The sequence below is a fragment of the Podarcis raffonei genome, chromosome 14 (genome assembly GCF_027172205.1).
Source record: "Podarcis raffonei isolate rPodRaf1 chromosome 14, rPodRaf1.pri, whole genome shotgun sequence".
Classification (NCBI taxonomy): Eukaryota; Metazoa; Chordata; class Lepidosauria; order Squamata; family Lacertidae; genus Podarcis; species Podarcis raffonei.
Genome location: NC_070615.1, coordinates 37,229,244 through 37,247,326, shown reverse-complemented (window position 1 = coordinate 37,247,326; position 18,083 = coordinate 37,229,244). Strand labels below are relative to the sequence as shown.

General features: G+C 41.5%; 2 protein-coding genes across 2 annotated transcripts in view; one reads left to right on the top strand and one right to left on the bottom strand.

Moving 5' to 3' along the window:
• IFT140 (intraflagellar transport 140) overlaps positions 1-18,083 on the top strand; it is an 83,343-nt gene that overhangs the window by 41,042 nt on the left and 24,218 nt on the right. The gene's annotated exons all lie outside the window — the stretch shown is intronic.
• TMEM204 (transmembrane protein 204) overlaps positions 1-18,083 on the bottom strand; it is a 29,935-nt gene that overhangs the window by 5,981 nt on the left and 5,871 nt on the right. The window contains exon 2 of the mRNA XM_053364733.1: positions 9,005-9,160. Within this exon, the coding sequence (XP_053220708.1) occupies positions 9,005-9,160 (156 nt within the window). The remainder of the gene's footprint in view (positions 1-9,004; positions 9,161-18,083) is intronic.

Genomic DNA, 18,083 nt, shown 5'->3' with positions numbered 1-18,083 from the left:
TTGACCTGTGCTGGGCCAACAGCACCAACTCCCACCTGTCCAAAACATCAGGGGGCAGGGGAAGCAAAACATGGAGCCAAAGGTGGCACGGATTCAGTGGCCAGGTCCTTCTCTTCCTTCCATGGAGGGGAAGGAGGTGGGATGCAGTCTCCTGCCGGTGGTGGCAGCAGCAGGAGGAGGAGCTGTCGGCCATTGAAGCCGCATTGCTTCTACGTTTAGCTCTGCCTGACATGATGTCATGCACAACGCCAGTTGCCCCCTCAGACTTCCTCATAGGTTGGCGCCTGTGGTCTGGGCTTACATGTGATCCTTCTCCTGCTGAGCATCATTTCCAACAACATCATTGGAGCACCCGGGAGAACCTAGAGGGGGAGACACCTAAAGCAACGTCTTCTTTTGAATGGCTGCTGTCCTAAGAATAATCCAGCTGGCAATTTTGCATCTGACCACCTGTTTGAAACACCTATTCTAAAGACTCTCAGCAGGCTAAAATGTCTGCCGGAGGGAAGTTTGAAGAATACAGAATCACTTATAAAAAAAATCCTACAGTGGCCAATCAATCTGTGCATATTTATTGTGTACAAAACCTGCTAAGTTTTTGTCCCACTGTTCAGTAAAAATTGTCCGTTATTTGCTTTGTGTTTTGGTGTCTCCAAAAGAGTTAATTGGGGAAAACAAGTCAGCATTAAGTGGGGGTGGAGGGTGCCTTTCTACTGGGAAAGGAAATAGATAATGGATTTGTTAAGAAGAATCCTGCAGGGGATGGTGTCAATGGTTGGGCAGGCAAAGTAGGAAGGGGAACGTTGCTCTGTGAACTTACATTTTGGATCAGAATAATGAGCTTCCTGTTTGAATCATTCTGGCAGAAAGCCAACTTCAGTTTCAAAGCTTATCTTCATTTGTTTCTACAGAGTCGTGCTTGTGTTAAATAATAAAATGATATCATGGTATAACATAAGGATTGAAAATGAGAGCCAGTGTGCTGGATGAGGACCTGAGGGCCAGGGTTCAAATCCTAATGCAGTCTGACCTTGAGCCAGTCTCACCTACCTCACCAGATTGTTGTAAGGGTAAAACGGGGAGGGGGAGAACAATATATGCCACCTTAAGCTCCTCGGAAGAAAAGTGGAATAGAAGTAAATCCATGTTGCCAGCAGGTCCATCCTGGCAACCTGGCCTCAAGCAGGATCCATTTTCTCCTTGCAACACAGGATTGTCTTACTCAGGCTTCCTCAACCTTGGCCCGCCAGATGTTTTTGGCCTACAACTCCCATGATCCCTAGCTAGCAGGACCAGTGGTCAGAGATGCTGGGAATTCTAGTCTCAAAGCATCTAGAGGGCTGAGGTTGAGGAAACCTGGTCTTACTTATTTGGCTAGCTATATAATGATTAGCTCTGCTCAATACAAACTCTTTGGAATGGAAACCTCACTTGACCTCGGACTCTGTACATATTACTGGCTTAAAACACATCTAAGTCATTCTTTTTCCCCCTGGTTTGGGGGGAAACAAATCAAAACATATTTTTTATAATGAAGCCTTCTTCCACTGTAGCTTGATTATTCAATAGACACATATAAAATATAAGAAGTGCAATGCTGGATCAGACCAGTGGCCCATCTAATCTGATACCCTGCTTTCCACAGTGGCCAGCTAGATGCCTATGGGAAGCCCACAAGCAGAATATAAAGACAACAGCCCTCTCTTGCTGAGGTTCCTAAACCGCTGCCTCACCTTGATTTCTCACCATTTATCTTCACTGAATGACCCTGACCAGGGTAGGGGGTGCATTTTGAGAGAGGGAGAAAAACTTCTTTCTTGGTCTACTTTCTCCTGATCATGCATATGTTTATGTTTATAGAAACAGCTAGTGGGGAGGTTGTTGTATGTGTATCTCTTTTATGGATATAAATGTGTTTCTGCATACATATGACCCCGACTCCTGTCCTCCTCCCATTTAATTTTTCAAAGTTTCATTTAATTACAAAACTGCTTGGGGGAGGGAATTAGAAGGATGTTTGCTGATGGGAGACTATTTGAGTGGTGTGAGGCTGACTTCTTCAAATTTCCTGAATATTTTTTACAAAGCAAAGCTGATTGTACATGATAGCAGAATTTGCAGGGGCTTTTCACTTATTAACAAGTGTAAAAGGCAAAGCTTGTCTACTTGAAGAACATAGAAGTTATTCAGAATTCTGTCTCTATAAAGAAAAGCCTCTAAAGTAAAATGTATGAGCTTTTACTCAAAACCCTCTGTGCACAAAACTGCTTCCATTTTCACCACAGTGCTTTTCCAAAGCAAACAATTCTTTCCTGTAAGGTGTGAGGCTGCACAGTTCTGGAACTGTGTGTGAATCCATGTGCAGCCGCCAGAGCAATACCACTTCCTCTACTCTTTCCTTCCTCTCTGCTTCCTAAGGTTGTATTTTGTTAGATTTTTTTAAAAAGAAAAAGAAAAAAGGATGCACTTCTATCAAGGACACACGCAGGTGGCTGAAGTAAAAATGATCCAGGGCTAGGAGCCATCGTAAGCGTCAGTGTGGTGAGTGTTGACGACTGACTGTGTGCTTGCCAAGGTCATTATTATGTTTGGGGTATTTGAGGTATGACTGAAATACTCAACTCTCTCTGAAGTGTGACTTCTCTTTAGTGTGATGATTGGGAAACTGCTGTATGGTTTGCAGACTATGAAGACAGGATGAAAATAAGATACTGGCTTGGTTTTTGTGTAGTCTACACTGTTGGTCATGCCCTGACCTAAGGTGTACCGCTGCAGCGGCATTGACACAATTCCATCCTTTATTTTTGGTTTGGTTTCTTAAAGAAGACGGGTGACCAGATTTGAAGCCTCCTGTATCTTTTAAAAGTTTTGTATAAAAGAATTTTAGCAGGCACACACCTGCGTGACATGCAACGCCTTCCAAAGTTCTCTCTTCTGTACAAGTACTAAAGGGTACAGGATGCATCTGGTCACCCTAAAGAAAGAAACAAGAAGTTGGTAACATGCATGGTGGGGTTTTTTTTAGTTTTGTTGTTAAAAAGCGGGTCCCAATGTTTCAAATTGTAGTTCTGTGTTGGTGCTGTGTCTGAAGAAGCTTTGAGATTACTGCTTTATGCCAGCATTTTTCTCAAGCCTTTTATGAGACTGTACCCTGCTTCTCTTCCCATTCAGTGTGGCATCAATAAGGACACAATCTATCAGAGAAGACCTACCATTTGTGTGTTCATTCATAAAACTTGCCCTAAAATGTACGTATTTATTTTTATGTATACAGTCATACCTCATGTTGCATCCGCTTCAGGTTACATGTTTTCATGTTGCGTCCCATGGCAACCTAGAAGTACCAGAACAGGTTACTTCCGGGTTTCGCCGCTCGCGCATGCGCAGATGCGGCGCTTCGGCTTGTGTCAGTGCCATGTTACGGACAGGCCTCCGAAATGGATCCCATCCATAACACAAGGTTCCACCATAGTCTTGCTTTCACGATCAAGATTTTCATAGAATTTTTGACAAGGCTAGTATGGAAGAGGGCAAGCTGAATGAATGGGAAGCAGAAATAGCTTCCTATGTTCCAGAATACAGTTTGGTCATAGGCACATAGGAAGCTATCGGATACTGAGTTTGACCATTGATCCATCTAACTCAAGTATATTGGCAGCAGAGCTCCAGGATTTCAGGCAGCAGTCTCTCATGAGATGTCCAAGACTCCTCTATTACTGAACTACAGCACTTCCCCTATCCAGATATTCCTCTTATCTCCAGCCCACGGGTACTGTTTCATGATTTGGGGGTGGATGGGGAAGTTGGTGGATGCAAACAAGAGTCAAAGTAAATCAAAGGATTACACTTTGATATATTAAAGTTTAAATGGCAAAAGCAATAACATTTAAGAGTATTTTTGTGATTACTTTATATAATGCATAATATAGGTGCCCCTGAGGAATAATCACACTCCCTCTCTGTCAGTCCTCCCTGAATGGCATCCATCAAAATTACCATAAAGGTAAAGGGGGCCCCTGACCATTAAGTCCAGTCGTGACCGACTCTGGGGTTGCGTCGCTCATCTCGCTTTATTGGCCGAGGGAGCTGGCATACAGCTTCCGGGTCATGTGGCCAGCATGACTAAGCCGCTTCTGGCAAACCAGAGCAGCGCACGGAAACGCTGTTTACATTCCTGCTGGAGTGGTACCTATTTATCTACTTGCACTTTGACGTGCTTTTGAATTGCTAGGTTGGCAGGAGCAGGGACCGAGCAACGGGAGCTCACCCCGTTGCGGGGATTCGAACCACCGACCTTCAAGTCCTAGGCTCTGTGGTTTAACCCACAGCGCCACCCACGTCCCTATAAGATTACCATAGAGTGAAATAAAAAGAAAAAGCTAAAGCATGGAGAGCAGAGAATGGCTAATTCACAAAGGGTCTTCCTAATTGTTACTCCAGTTTTTCGCATGCAAATTGTTGGCCCTCCAAGCTAGAGATTATGATAGAAAATATTGAAGAATCAGTGGTTCCGTGAAATACTAGCTTGGTGTCCAATAACAAAGATAAGCTAATGCTGTGAATAATATTGAAGCCTTCATAAATACTTATTTCTCAGAAGTCCTTAACACTGTTTGCCTTTTAGACTGCATGCTATTTCAGACGGCCATCCCCTGTCAAAATAGAAATAGAAGTTGCAGACCAAGGCAGCACATATGCTTGTCTGTTGTGCATCATGGTGTATGGTGCATTGGACAGTGTGGGCCAGATATGACTGTGGGCCTTATATTGCTTCCCTTGGATCAAGAGCAAGCTAATATGCTAACCCAGAAGTTTTAGTTCTGGTTATTTAACTTAACAATTAAAGCTTTTGTTAAAATCCATTTAATCTAACCAGCATAAGGAACACATTAGTTTTTCCTCTGTTCAGTCAGGGAACTCTATCCTGCATATGGCCACTGTACAAACAAACTAACCCTCCAACATCTGTCCCATCTGAACAGAGAGAATGAATGCCAAGAGGCCGAATTTGAGATGAACATACCAGAGGTTTCATCCCTCCTTTGCTCTGTATCCAAATGTGTTCTGCACCAACAATTGTCAGCCAAATCGTCTGAATGTCTAGAAGAATTTATTTTCAGTGCAGGCTTATGTTAAGCTAATGAGACTTTTAAAAGTGTTTCATGTAACTTATTACAAGACTATTGTGGAAAATCTTTTTTATTACTATTTTACTGTTTTTCTACTTGTAGCTTTCATCTTCTTTCTGCTATTGTTATAAATAACAAAATCAGTTTCTTCCTGAATGGGAACATTTATTTACTTTTAAGCATCATGAATAGGTAGATAATATAGAAGCCCATCTAGTGGAGATTGGTGCATCTGATGGCAGGCATTATGTTCCTTCTCTTTCCATCCTCTCATGGGACAAATTGCATCATCTTTGCAAAACAGAGGCATTGGAGTAGTTCAGTTTGATATTTCCAACTCTATTGGCTGCCAAATTGTGCTTTTCACACCTTGAGCTCAAGAATCAAAATTGCAGTGCTTGTTTGAGTCTGTCTTAGCAGCCTTGCATTGAACATTCTGATTCTGGCTTCTCTCTCTCTCCTTTTCCCTCTCAGTACTGAGGATTTCAAGGTTCAGCTTGCATAACAGGTAACAGCAGGCATTTCCTTCTCCTGTGCCGGGATATCCTGGCGCCCTTCAGTCTCTCTCTGACTGTGTTTAAAACAGACTGTAGCACAGAGGGGGAAAGCAGCCTAATCTAAAATTAGCAGCCTTGATAGAAGAAAGGCACACGGCTGTCCTCTGTACTGTTTGTCAATGAAACAACAAATCTAAACAGGGCCAGAATGCATTTCCTTTTCATGGAAAAAAAAGGAGGAGGGTAGTTTGGACAGCAGGAGGATGGAGCAATGGGGAAGAGAGCTTCAGGCTGCTTTTAAAGGGAGTGTGGGGGTTGAGGTTGGGGAATAGCTGAAAGGTTTCCAAGCAGTTTAACTTATCCAGAATAGTAGGCGGCTTGCACAGATTGGAGAACCACTGTTCAAATGTATCCTAAACCTCGGGGTGGAATTTTGGGTTTTGGATCTATCCTTTGCTGTCCTGTGCTTCCTGTATATACTTTATGGTGTCTCCTGGCCCTCACCTTTCTCTGCCACTGCCTTGTTTTCTGTGCACCATTGTGCTAAGCATACTGACCCATATAATTTACAAGCAGTCACCATTTTGATCACAGAAAAATGAATAGTATCATCATCACTGGCTGCCAATCATTTCCTGACACCAGCTCAAAGTGCTGGTTTTGAGGACCTGAGTATATTTAAGGACTGCCTTCTCCCCTACAAATTTTCACACTTAAATCTTTATTGTGCGCACTTCTCTGTATCCTGCTGCTGGTTAAGATAGTTGAGAATTTGCCTAGAGGCTGCCTTGTATAAGGTGGCTAACAGTTTGAATTATTATTATGGCAGATAGCTACACAGAACAGGGTCTTCTTGATGGTGGTACTCACTTTCTGGAATTGTTTGCCCTGTAATATCTAGTCATTTCCCTGCCTGCCTGCCACCAAATCAAGATGCTATTATTTCAGCATAATTTGAACTTGGGCTGTAACTGAGTATCAGTTTGGCCCTTGGGGAAGGTTTAATTTTGGTTTTTCGGCTTCTCTTTTTTCAGTTATGCTGTTGGGTGTCTTATTTATTTAGTTGGTTCTAAGTCAGTTTGGAATGGACCAAATAAAGCAATTCACAAATCAAAACAATCTATAAATTATTATGTATATTTTTATCTGCTTATATATTTTTATCTGATTGGTTTATGGTAAAATATTTTATTAAATTAATTTAGGAAATAGCGTTTTTATTCTGTTCCCCACTCCCCACTGATTTTTGTGACAGCAACAAAAAATCCCAGCACTCTGGTGGCAGTGTAAATTACCCCCCTCCTCATTCATCATATGATGAGCACAGGGATTTCTTTATTTAATGTATATCCTGCCTGTTAGGAAAGCTTTCCGAACCGTGTGGTTTACAAAAGCAAATGAATGAAACACCTACTTAAGACACAAACCACAATACAATCCAGAAATTATCCTGCTTTGCATGCAGAAGGTCCCAGATTCAACCCCGGTATCTCAAGTTAAAAGGGCAAGATAGCATGTGATAGAAAAGACTGAGACCCTGGAGAGTTGCTGCCAGTCAGACAATAGTGGGCTAGATTAAAGGAGAGTCTAACCTGGTATAAGGCAACTTTTTGTACCCTTATGACATGCAAACAGGATGCTTTTTCATTAAACACACACAAGTTCTGAAAATGGTCATTTGTACTCTGCTTGGATAAAATGCTGCTACAATTGCATTCTACTGCAGTTGGGAGGGGTCAGAAATCAAATTTTAAAATGCACACACACAGCACAGATAACACTAGGCTGTAACCATTTGAAGTGGTTGAAGTGTGGAAGGAATGCCTGTAGAATTGTTAGAGGAAAAAGGAAAGGCATCTTTTGGTGTCTTAGATTTATTGTGGTATCCACTTTGGGGGACTAGAGCTCACCAGATGCATGATGTTTATTTTTGCTTTATAGACGCACACATAGAAAAACAATTGTAAACAGCAGGGTGGAAAGGGTATGAAATTGCAAGAGACAGCCCATATAATTTCTATGTAAAGGTTAAATAGATAAGAGAAAATCATAATGACAATTCATGAACACAGTAATTAGTAATAAACGTTATCTTCCTATCTTTGTGTATCACTGATTTAACACCTATAGTAAGTGAGAAAAGCACCTTTTTCGTGAGTCCTAAATGACTAGGGCCAACATCCAATGATGTTTTCCTCTTTTCACAATGGAAATGCACTTGGACAACAGGGCATCCAGTATCTCTCCTCTCTCCTGCATGCCCCCAAAATCTGCTCTGGAGGGTTGGTTGAGCTTACCTGGAGAAGCTGAGTAGATTGCATAACAACCCTCCTTAATCAACAAAACTTACACAAATTAAGTTTTTACTCAACTGATTAACATGATTCCCCATAGATCATACAGTTTTCAGGGACCATCTTCATTACATATCTCTGTTTTAAATTCGTCAGCTCCTCTACCAAATCATTAACGCAATGCTTTCAGACTAAGAAGTATTAAAGGAGAGATTTGAGCAAGAGTCAACGTGAAAAGAGCTGCATCCAATTCAAGGAGGAGGCTCACAAGTAGCTCTTAATGCAGAAATCCTAGCCTAGAGCTAGAATTTCCAGATGCCAAGAAAGAATCAGGATTGAGTTGGATTTACCATGCTTGCACAGATCTGTGAGTTCTTAAAGTATTTTTAAATGTTCACTGACACTGTTTCACATGTACCTACTTGGTCTTTATAACGTGGAGCAGTGAGAAGATTTAGTGCAACTGGATTGAGTGCACAACCAATGCTATTTTTAAAAAGAAATGAACAAGAAGTCCACAAACAGGCTCAGGCACTGGGGTGGCGGTAGTGTTTTTGCTTTTCACTGATAATGTCATACACGGCACCAGCACTTGCTCAGCCATATTACAGAGCACTTGAAACAGCAATAGACGTAGTGGGATGGAGGGTTTTGTGTGGGTTTGAGCCAAGGTACTTGTGAATTCAAGTTGCGTGGCGAGTTCCCGCCCCCCACCAAGATAAATAAACACACGAGACACCATAATTAAGGTTAATTGGGCGAATTAGGCCACAACTTTATTGAATTCAGGAATGAGAGCCCCCTCCGCTCTGGCCCTAAATAGGGCAAGCCACGCCCCCCTGTCCGCCGATTGGCTGGCTGGGAGGCGTGGACGGTTGGGATTCCCCTGTTCTCGCGGGGGCTAAAACCAGCCCCCGCTCACGTGGGGAGGGCGTGATGCCCGCAACCCCACCTCCTGGGGCAGGCCTGGAATTGGCTTTATATGGACTGAGTGTGCACAGGGAATAAAAGAGTGTGGAACTGTGAACATTTTATTGCTAAATTTCACTCTAATGAGTTAGCACTTGAGAAAAAAATTACTTACTGGCAAGCTGAAACACCGCAGCTATGGCTTCTTCCCACCACTGGGTATCCTGGGAGATAATGGGCAGTTCTACCAATCCCAACACAAAGAGGAGCTGGCCAGCTGTCAGAGCCACCGTGGCAATCATGTTACAGGCTCGCATCATGTCAAACTGCACTGGGGAACAAAAGGCAAAAGGGCATTAGTTCATTAGCATGAATGTGAAAGGCTTGAGAAGGCAACCATTTCCAGTCCCTTCTGAAAAATCTTGTGTGCTCTCAGATTTCTTAACTCGTACTTCTTCGCAAGTTAAGACAAAGAGATTAACATAAATATCACAAAAGTGTGTTTTCAGTCTCTCAGCTTCTCAAGTGGGCTGTGAGGATAAAGATGGGAAAGGGAGTCTGGTGTTCTGAGATCCTGTGGAAGATCAGAATTAAAACGCTGCTTATTAATAAACAGACTCACTGACTGATGTAGCATATAGCAATTTGCTAGAAAAACCACCACGCTTGATCTTTATGGATATCACCACTATACATGCAGGTATTTTGTTAAGAAGAGATGGTTGCTGTTGCCATTACTGTACAATTATTATAGTGTTTTATACTTGACTTTTGTATTTACATTGTACATTTATCTTTTATGCAAGCAGCTATATCCATGGTGGATATTTAAAAGGAAATACTTTACACTGGATTAGCATTTGCTGAAAAGGTCTACATTTTTTCCTTATTTTCTTTTCATTGGTAGATTTCCTGTTTTCATCCTTTTCCTTCCTCTCCCTCTAGGATTCATAAGCACCACTGTGTCAGCGCAACATCCTAGCTTCCTGCTGGTATGAGGTAGAATTTTCTTGCCGTACAAATGGCTGCACTTGAAGGGAAACCTTTCTAGAACCAAAATCAGAGTTTTGTTTTATAAAATGCTCCTGTACAGTGGAATTGTTGGTCAACCACTTAAACTAGAATTTTAAAGCATCCAAAATTTATTTTTGTCAAACTGATTCCATATGTTTAATAGGGACCACGTAGCAAATAATGGGAAATATCTCTGAGACTACGAATGGGGTAGAAATTCAGTTCAGTTTGCATTTAAAAGCAAACCTAACCAATTCACATTTTCTGAGATAATACAAGAATAAAAATGTAGCCATTCTTCAAAAAATTGCACTTTTCTTTCCTGACTTTTACAATGCAGTTGTCCAGCCAAGTAATGTGTGTAAAATGCATATACTAGGGTAAAGTGTGCATCAAAATTCATATAATAGTGAAAATAACATATAAAGATGTATTAAGGGAGTGAAAGGTTCTATTATGCAAAATGGACATAGTAGAATAAATTCGCTGATGAATTTTCATGAGAACTTTTTTAAAGTGCAAGTGATATGGAGATGCAGAAAACTGAGCTTAATATTAGAAAAATGAGAAAATTATGAAATCAAACTTGACAGATTTGCCCTTTCCAACCCAACAACCTGGAGAGCTGCGAGCAGATAGAGTACGTAATATTGGCCTGGATGGACAATTTGTCTGACCTGAAGTGAAACAGTTTCCTGTATTAACAATAAGAATGTGAGTAATCTTCCCTATGTATGAAGATATTATAATGCAGTGGGGGAACCCCTACCTTGCAGCACTCCAACAAACACACCTCTAATTAAAGTCTCTGCTATCTCTCTGCACACAGATGAAACCAGCATGGGCCTCAGTTAGGGTGGGAATTTAATATATATATATAGGCAAAATGGGCAAAACTTGTTTTAGAGGCTGGGAAGCTGATATAGATCTACATGTACATCTTAGGATGCAATGGGTTAGAAGGCTGCAATTTTTTTTTGCTCACCTTTTAAAACCTCTCAAAAACCCTTACAATTATAAAAAGCAATCAAGAGATGAGATTGTAAAAGCAGAAAAGAGCCAAAATTTATCCCTTCTAATTTGAAGGTTTAAATGTATTTCTAGAAGTCAAAAACACTGATTAGGAATGAGCTATATATTCTCAAGATGTGAAATATACTCTTTAAAGTGTAGTTCCACTTTGATTTGCAGTAGACAAGTTCCTGAGTTTTCTAAAGATATTGTATCTGCATTTGAATAATAGAATCATAGAACTGCAGGAATTTCAACTAGATTGTACATGACAGATGGCCATCTCTTGGGAGTCTGTTCTGCTGTCAAACAGCTCTTACTATCAGAAAGTTCTTCCTGATCTTTAGTTGGAATCTCCTTTCTTGTAACTCAAATCCATTGGTTCAGGTCCTACCCTCTGGAGCAGGAGAATTATTTTTTTTACTCCATCCTCTAGCCTTTTAGATATTTGAAGATTGTTATCATATCTTCTCCCTTGTCCCAGGCAATTGTTGTTATATTGTTATAGCTGCTATGTGTCTCTTGCAAACTTGCATGTTTACTCCTCATCTACATCTCTGTTATATAATATTTTTGCATTAAAGGCTGGTTGTTTTGCCCATTTATGATTTCCTTTTGGCTTTGTTGCAACCTTTATAATAACCCTGAACTTAACAAACAGCATCCTTGTAACCATTGCAAACACTCTTTTTCCTTTTCTTTTCTTGTGACTTTGTATAAGCTCTGCACAATCACCAGTGGCATTGCCAGTAATCATTAGCATCTCAACCTATTGTTCAGTGCTGTCACTCTGACAAAAGTATTTCAGGGGGCCCACCTTCTTGTTTTGGAATTTTTTAATCTGCTGTGCCTTCTACATTAAAAACTAATTGTTGATGGGTTTCCCATATGTCATGATACATTGTTGATAAGCCCCTGATTCCTCTTGCATCAACCATTTGGAAAAGTCTTCCTTTAAGATCCATGTCGGATCCCCTGACTCCCACATCAAGAAACTCTGATACTAAGTGAGTGTCAAGGCGCTAATATCCCAATAACACACAGCTCTGTCTCTCCATTCCATCTGAATCAGAAGAGGCTGAAAAAGTGTTGGATTGATGTCTGGCAGCAATGATTGAGTAGGGGCAATAAGCTGAGGCTAACAAGACAGGTGCTGCGGGTGGGTGGTTTGGGAACTAGGTGAATGGCCTGACTGGGATTGCAGTGTCCTTGAAGGAACAGGCTCATATTGTGAGAATATGGTACTTGTGGCTTGCCAGGTATAGCTGTCCTTGGACTTGGGTAGCCTGGCTCTGTTGCCTGTGCTCTAGAGACCTCCTTTCTGGACTACTTTATGTCTTCCCTGCTGCAGTATGTTCGGGGCCTTTCCATCTGTACTTCAAACCATCTTTCTGGGTCAGCCTACCACTCCCCTCAAACAGCTCATTTCCAGCAACTATGGTGTTGTTATTCAGAAGCGAGGGTAAGCCAGTAAGGTATACTTTCCCACTTTACTTCTTAGAAGATGCAGCTGTGCTTGGAGGAGTCACACCCACGAATTTTAAAAGCATGAGAATGCAGTATCAGAAAGGTAATACTTTTGTTTATTTTGAAAAGGAGACACTTGTAAGGCAAACTTCCAGGCATTGTTCCAGAGTCAGGACATCTCCTCTCTGAAATCCACATGATTAGTTCTCTTTCAACATCTTGTTCCTAACATTTCTCAAGATGCACTCTTGACAGGCTAGTTTAAGAAAACTCCATTGGATGCAGCCTAAAAAGTTGTGTCGTTGATGAATACATCTTTTTACACAACACTTACTGGTCTTCTATGGGGCTAGGCCAGGCCCCTGGCCACCCTTCAAATCTGGTCTCATACAACTTTCTTCCTGGTCCAGCTCTGCACACAAATCATTGTGATGCTACAATTCTTTCAGTGGGCTGCACTAAAAGCACCACCTAACTGCTGGTAAGGGCAGAGGGCAAGGGGCCAAGTATTTTTATTATTATTAAAGATTTTCTTGATTTGCAAAAGTGTGTGCAATGTCTGTCTCTCGTATTTTTTTCCCCCGTGTAACATTTTTACAAATCAGTTTCATTTGTTGAGACATTAGGAAGAAAAGGGGGAAAGAGGTGGAGGGGGGGAAAGATGGGTGGGGGTGAAGTCGGGTGGCGATGTTTCTATTTTACTTACTATATGTAGGGTTTGGTGTCAGCGTTGCTTGTGCAGGTTCTTTGTTGTTCACTTGTGTTCCTTTGGTGGTGAGAGAGGTTGGGGTTGGCCTATGGTGTGGTTATTCATTTGTGGTTGGCTGTGGTGGTCTTTGTTTTCAGGCTAGGGGCCAAGTTGACACTGATGCTATAAGGGGAAATTGTGTTGCTTCTTGCTTAGCTACCAAGGTAGGAGATAAGCTCAATAGACTGAAGGGTCTTCTGCTTGCCTCCTAATTAGGCTACCCATAATTTTAATTTAAGTGAGTGTATTCTCAGTTTAGAACACCTTAAGTTACACTGGCAATGTGGGAGCAGCTGCAGTATATGAGCTTTCTGTGCCACTAAGGTAGCATGAGACACCCCAGAACATGGAGGAGCCCAGCTTCATCCCTCCCTGAAGTGGTTTAGTTTAGAACAAACCTGTGGCCAGACACATGCAAAATTGATATGGACTGGAAACAGACAAATCACTCTATTTCCAGTTACAGAAAGCTGTGTGGCTTCCACCAGAAACAGCAGCCCTGCACCTCTTCTTCATAGTTCTCCCATAACTTGTGGTAACACTAGATAACATGATGCCACAGTGAAGTAGAGAGCAGGGATCAGGAAAAGTCTAGTGTAATAACATCATGCCATGCCTTTTGCATTACTAGATGCTGCCAGGGGGGGAAGTGCATTATATATTTTGGGTGGCAGCCATGCATCTCCTGTAACATCTAGCTTTGATTCAAACCTGTACCTTGTACAGCAGATGTTGCTGTTTTTTAATTAGTTTTGTGCAGTCTGATCCTATGCATGTTTACTCGTAAGTGAACACCAGTGAATTTAACAGGACTTACTTCCATGGAAATGTACATAGCGCTGCAGCCACCAAGTGGAAATCAATTAGGTCTGGTTGACAGTGCATTCAAGTTCCAAAACCATCTCAGATTTTCATTTCTATTATCCAGACTAGACCAAGGCAGGTACAGCTAATTTAATTTCCATATTTATGAACACAGGCTTTATTTGGTTATGCTAAATGATGCCCTCAGGGATATTAGTGCTCTGTAAATGCATAACAGTCAGATTAGACAATAGTATGTGATTTGCTGGTGTAATTAAATAAAAATGATCTCATTTAGAAACCTCATTCTTCTTAGGATTTAAACATACATCTCTATCTTCTTGTTTGCTCTTTCAGTGGCTGAAATTATTTTAAAACTTGAAAACTGAACTGTGAATTATTTGCTGAAAGGTTGCTTTTGGATAGAGCTAGCTGGGATTTTGGGGTACATTCTGTTACTCTTTTCAGATAAAATTTGTTGAGCAAAATTTGTTTCAGACATAAATGTAGCATGATTGTCAACAGTCCTGACTGATTGCAGCATGTCTCTCTCTTGGTTCCCCTCCCCCTGAAGTTGAACCTCTGTGATATGAATTGGAGAAGGCTAGATTTTTATGGCTTTCTGTACCAGTGAGAGGCTGCCCTGGCAATCAAACATGTATCCAGTTTTTTACAGGGATAGATTAAGAGATTTGCTGAGTTTCAGGTAAGAAGAGTTTGTTTGGAAAATAGTATTTTGGTTGCCTTTAAATGCTTGGGTAAAGCTGCACCAGGCAAGGAGCTTTGCGTTTTCAAAGGGAGATGGTATTTCTTATCTCTTTTCACAGAGAAGATTAAAAACCTTCTCCATGCAGGACAAGCGATATGTTCTTAGATGAAAAAATATGTGTTTGTGTGCAATGTGTGAATTTCTTGCATATTGTTATGTTTAAGAATGTTTCTTTTTGCCATTTTTGGCAGAAAGAAAGAGCAGAGGTTGGGGGGGATTACATAGGTGACTGAGAGAGTATGATGACTTCATCTTTACATCATGTGCGCATATGCTAAACTTGAAGCGACACTGGATGTGTTTTTGTAGTTCAGAGCAGCTATAGGGGCTCCCAAATTAGATAGGAGAAGCAGCATTATGGGAGGGGGGTGTAAGCCTTTCTTCAATGCATGATTATTTCCCTGATCTAGTTTGCCTGCTCAAGTTTGCTCCATGGGGAAGAACAAAGCTGCACTGTACACATACTGCAACCTCCACTTGCCACGGATGCTGAGATGTAGATCCTGAATCAGAACAGAACCCTTCACAAAAAAAACCCCACCACAGGGCTGTGCAAATGTTGCCCAACTTGTATTTTCTAATATTGGAAAGAATAGCAAGGAACTGGTTGAAAAATCCTCCCTCATCACCCTTCTTTTGAACAGACCAGCATCCCATTCTTTTTCAGTGAAGATGATACCAGCTAGATGCGTTTTAAAGTGCCTCAGATTGTCTTAGGACACAATCGTGTGGCAAAATATATAGGATTTGTTCAAAGAATGTGGGTTTACATAATTGGGACCCTGCCTGTATCATCCTTTTGGTTTGCACTCAAATATCACAGAGGCCTCAGTAATATAACCTATCATAGCTAAACTCTATTTTTGGTATCTTCTGGTTTCTGCCTGGCTGTTTTCCAAGAAGAAATATCTGAGACGTGGCTAATGATCCCTGGGATTGTCTGGTTTGATGCCTCTATAAACATTTTCCAGTTTCTTTTTCCCACACAGAGCCGTGCCTCTGGCCTCGCTGCCACTCCCTCCCCCCCCCCGGGATTTCATAGTGAAAATGTATTTTATATAAATCATACCCTGTGGATAGACAGATGTTTATATCTAGCGAACATGGGAGTCACGTAGACACTCACAATATTGGGCCACTCCCCATCTCTAGACATGCTTGACCCTAAGAGCTATAATAAGGAAATAGCTTCATTACTCTGTGTGTCTTTGAGAAACAAGCTTCATATCACTTGCTTCTTTCCTGTGTCTTCAACATCCCTGAGAATCGTCCAAGTCCCCTGTTCCTGCCCCCCTCATTTAATTTCCTTTCCATGATTGGTTTTAGACTCTGCAATGCCTAAACAGTATTCCTTTGCAAGTACAGCCAGAGACACGATCTCTCTGTCTGAGTACAGCACTCATTATAATAGCGTCTAAGCATCCTGCTCTCTGGGCAGCAACAACAGCTCATTCATAACCACCATGATTGCTGTTTGACAAAGAAGCCCACATCCCATTCAACATCTCCAGTGCCAAGTGCTTTCTAAAAGAAAGAAAGAAAAATCTAAAGAGATTTAGGCAATTCTTCAGACCAGGAATGGGAGACTTGTTCAGTGTGAGGGGACCTTCTAATGGGTTGTAGTATTTGGATAACATTCAAATCCAGAGAATCAGCAAGGTAGTACAAGCTCAAGGAGATAGAATGGACTTCAAACAAAAATGAGGCATAGCACTTTTCAATACTCCCTGAAATTTTGCAGAAACTATATGCATTTTAAAACAACAACAAACAGGTAGCTATGTTGATTAGGAGAAATTTGCACTAAAATGCTGATGAATTGAATGGATTTTTCCCCTTGTTATCTGATGTGGAAATGTTGAGATGGGAAAAATGAGAAACCTAGATAAACCTAAATTGACAGATTCGCCTATCCCTGAGGTAATCGGTCCTGATCATGGGGCCTTTTTGATGCTGATCCCAGGGGTGGACTTTGGTTTTTCAAATTTCAGTGGCACCCTGTACAAGGCCAAAATTTTGGACATGCACCCTTCACCTTCTGTTCTGTTCAATTCACTATGTTATAGTTGCAGCGTCCTGCAACAACCGTAAAGCTTTTTGCCCAGTGCAGCAGAACTGGTCACGCTGCCTTAAATCCGCTTCCGCACTTTGATCCTCCCTACTCTCTGCAGTCTTTTAGACCTCTTATTAGCACCTCATTTTACTGCTTGTATAAACCAGGTTTTGTCTCTGTTGCTTCAAGTAGATTATACACAGGGCCAAATATACTGTATACTGAATACCATATACTGTATTCTACATATGATCACACCACACATGTAAGAATTAGGTACCTGAAAAGTAATGCTATATCGGCTCTCTTTTTAAAGGACTGTTACCTATGTAACTGTTTAAATTAATTAAACAACAACCATGTAGGCCTGATGAGACCTTACAAGACAAGTAGGAGCTTTTGGAGGCCTTCTAGTGATCAGAGGCAGTGGTGTATATTTCCTCCCTTGCCCTGAGCTAAAAGAAGAGCTCTTTATCTTCCACTGTGAAAAGCAGAAGCAGAATAAATTAGTGGAAAGAAGCAGCTGTATGCAAATTGGTTAATTTTGTGTACTCTATTTGAGCTCTGTATGCTTCTTAACAGTAGTACAGCTATATTAGAAACTTCTTTGTCATTCTCTTCCACAGTGGAACTGAAAGGTGCAAACACCTTAGACTAATTTGGGTTGCATTTTTTTGGAGTTTGCAGAATTTGGCTACCTTCTCACATAGTTCCCCCCCCTTCTCCTCTAGCACAGTGGCGGGGCTGGTGCGCATCCTGGGGGCGTGGCACACCACCTGTAGGGGCATGGCGCCCAGTGCGGGTAGGCGAGCAGCCACAATGGCACCCCACTGGGATCACGCTGCCAGGAGCGGTGCGCTCCCCCCACCCTCCTCTTCCTCTGCCAGTGCTCTAGCACGAAATGGACGTAGATCAGGTTAGAAGTCAGCTGTTCTATTTCTGTGTATCATATGAAACATGGTGTATTAGTTAACACTTGCTCTCTGTCAGTGTGTAAATCCATTGAACATTGGCTGTGTGCCAAAGCTTTTAGACTGATATGGACTTTTTGTGCTTTTTGACACATGAGGCTTCTGAGAGTGCTCGGGTGGTGTCACTGCCAGATTTTCTTGTGCCACGCTGTTCTAGTTTTCAGAGGCAAAAAATGTACCTTATGATCCTCCCTTTTCATGCTTGTGCATTAAGTAGCAGACCTGGCTTATTTGAGCTGCTCAAGATTGATAGCCGCCACAGTATATTAAATTCTGTCCCATTAAAAAGGCAGTTAAAATAAGGAAAGGGGAAAGGAAGAATAGGGAATCTGTAATTGACTATATGGAAATGGCTGAGATGACTGGCAGAATCCGAGATCAGGGAGAAGAGTTGGTGGAAGAAGATTGGAGGAAATT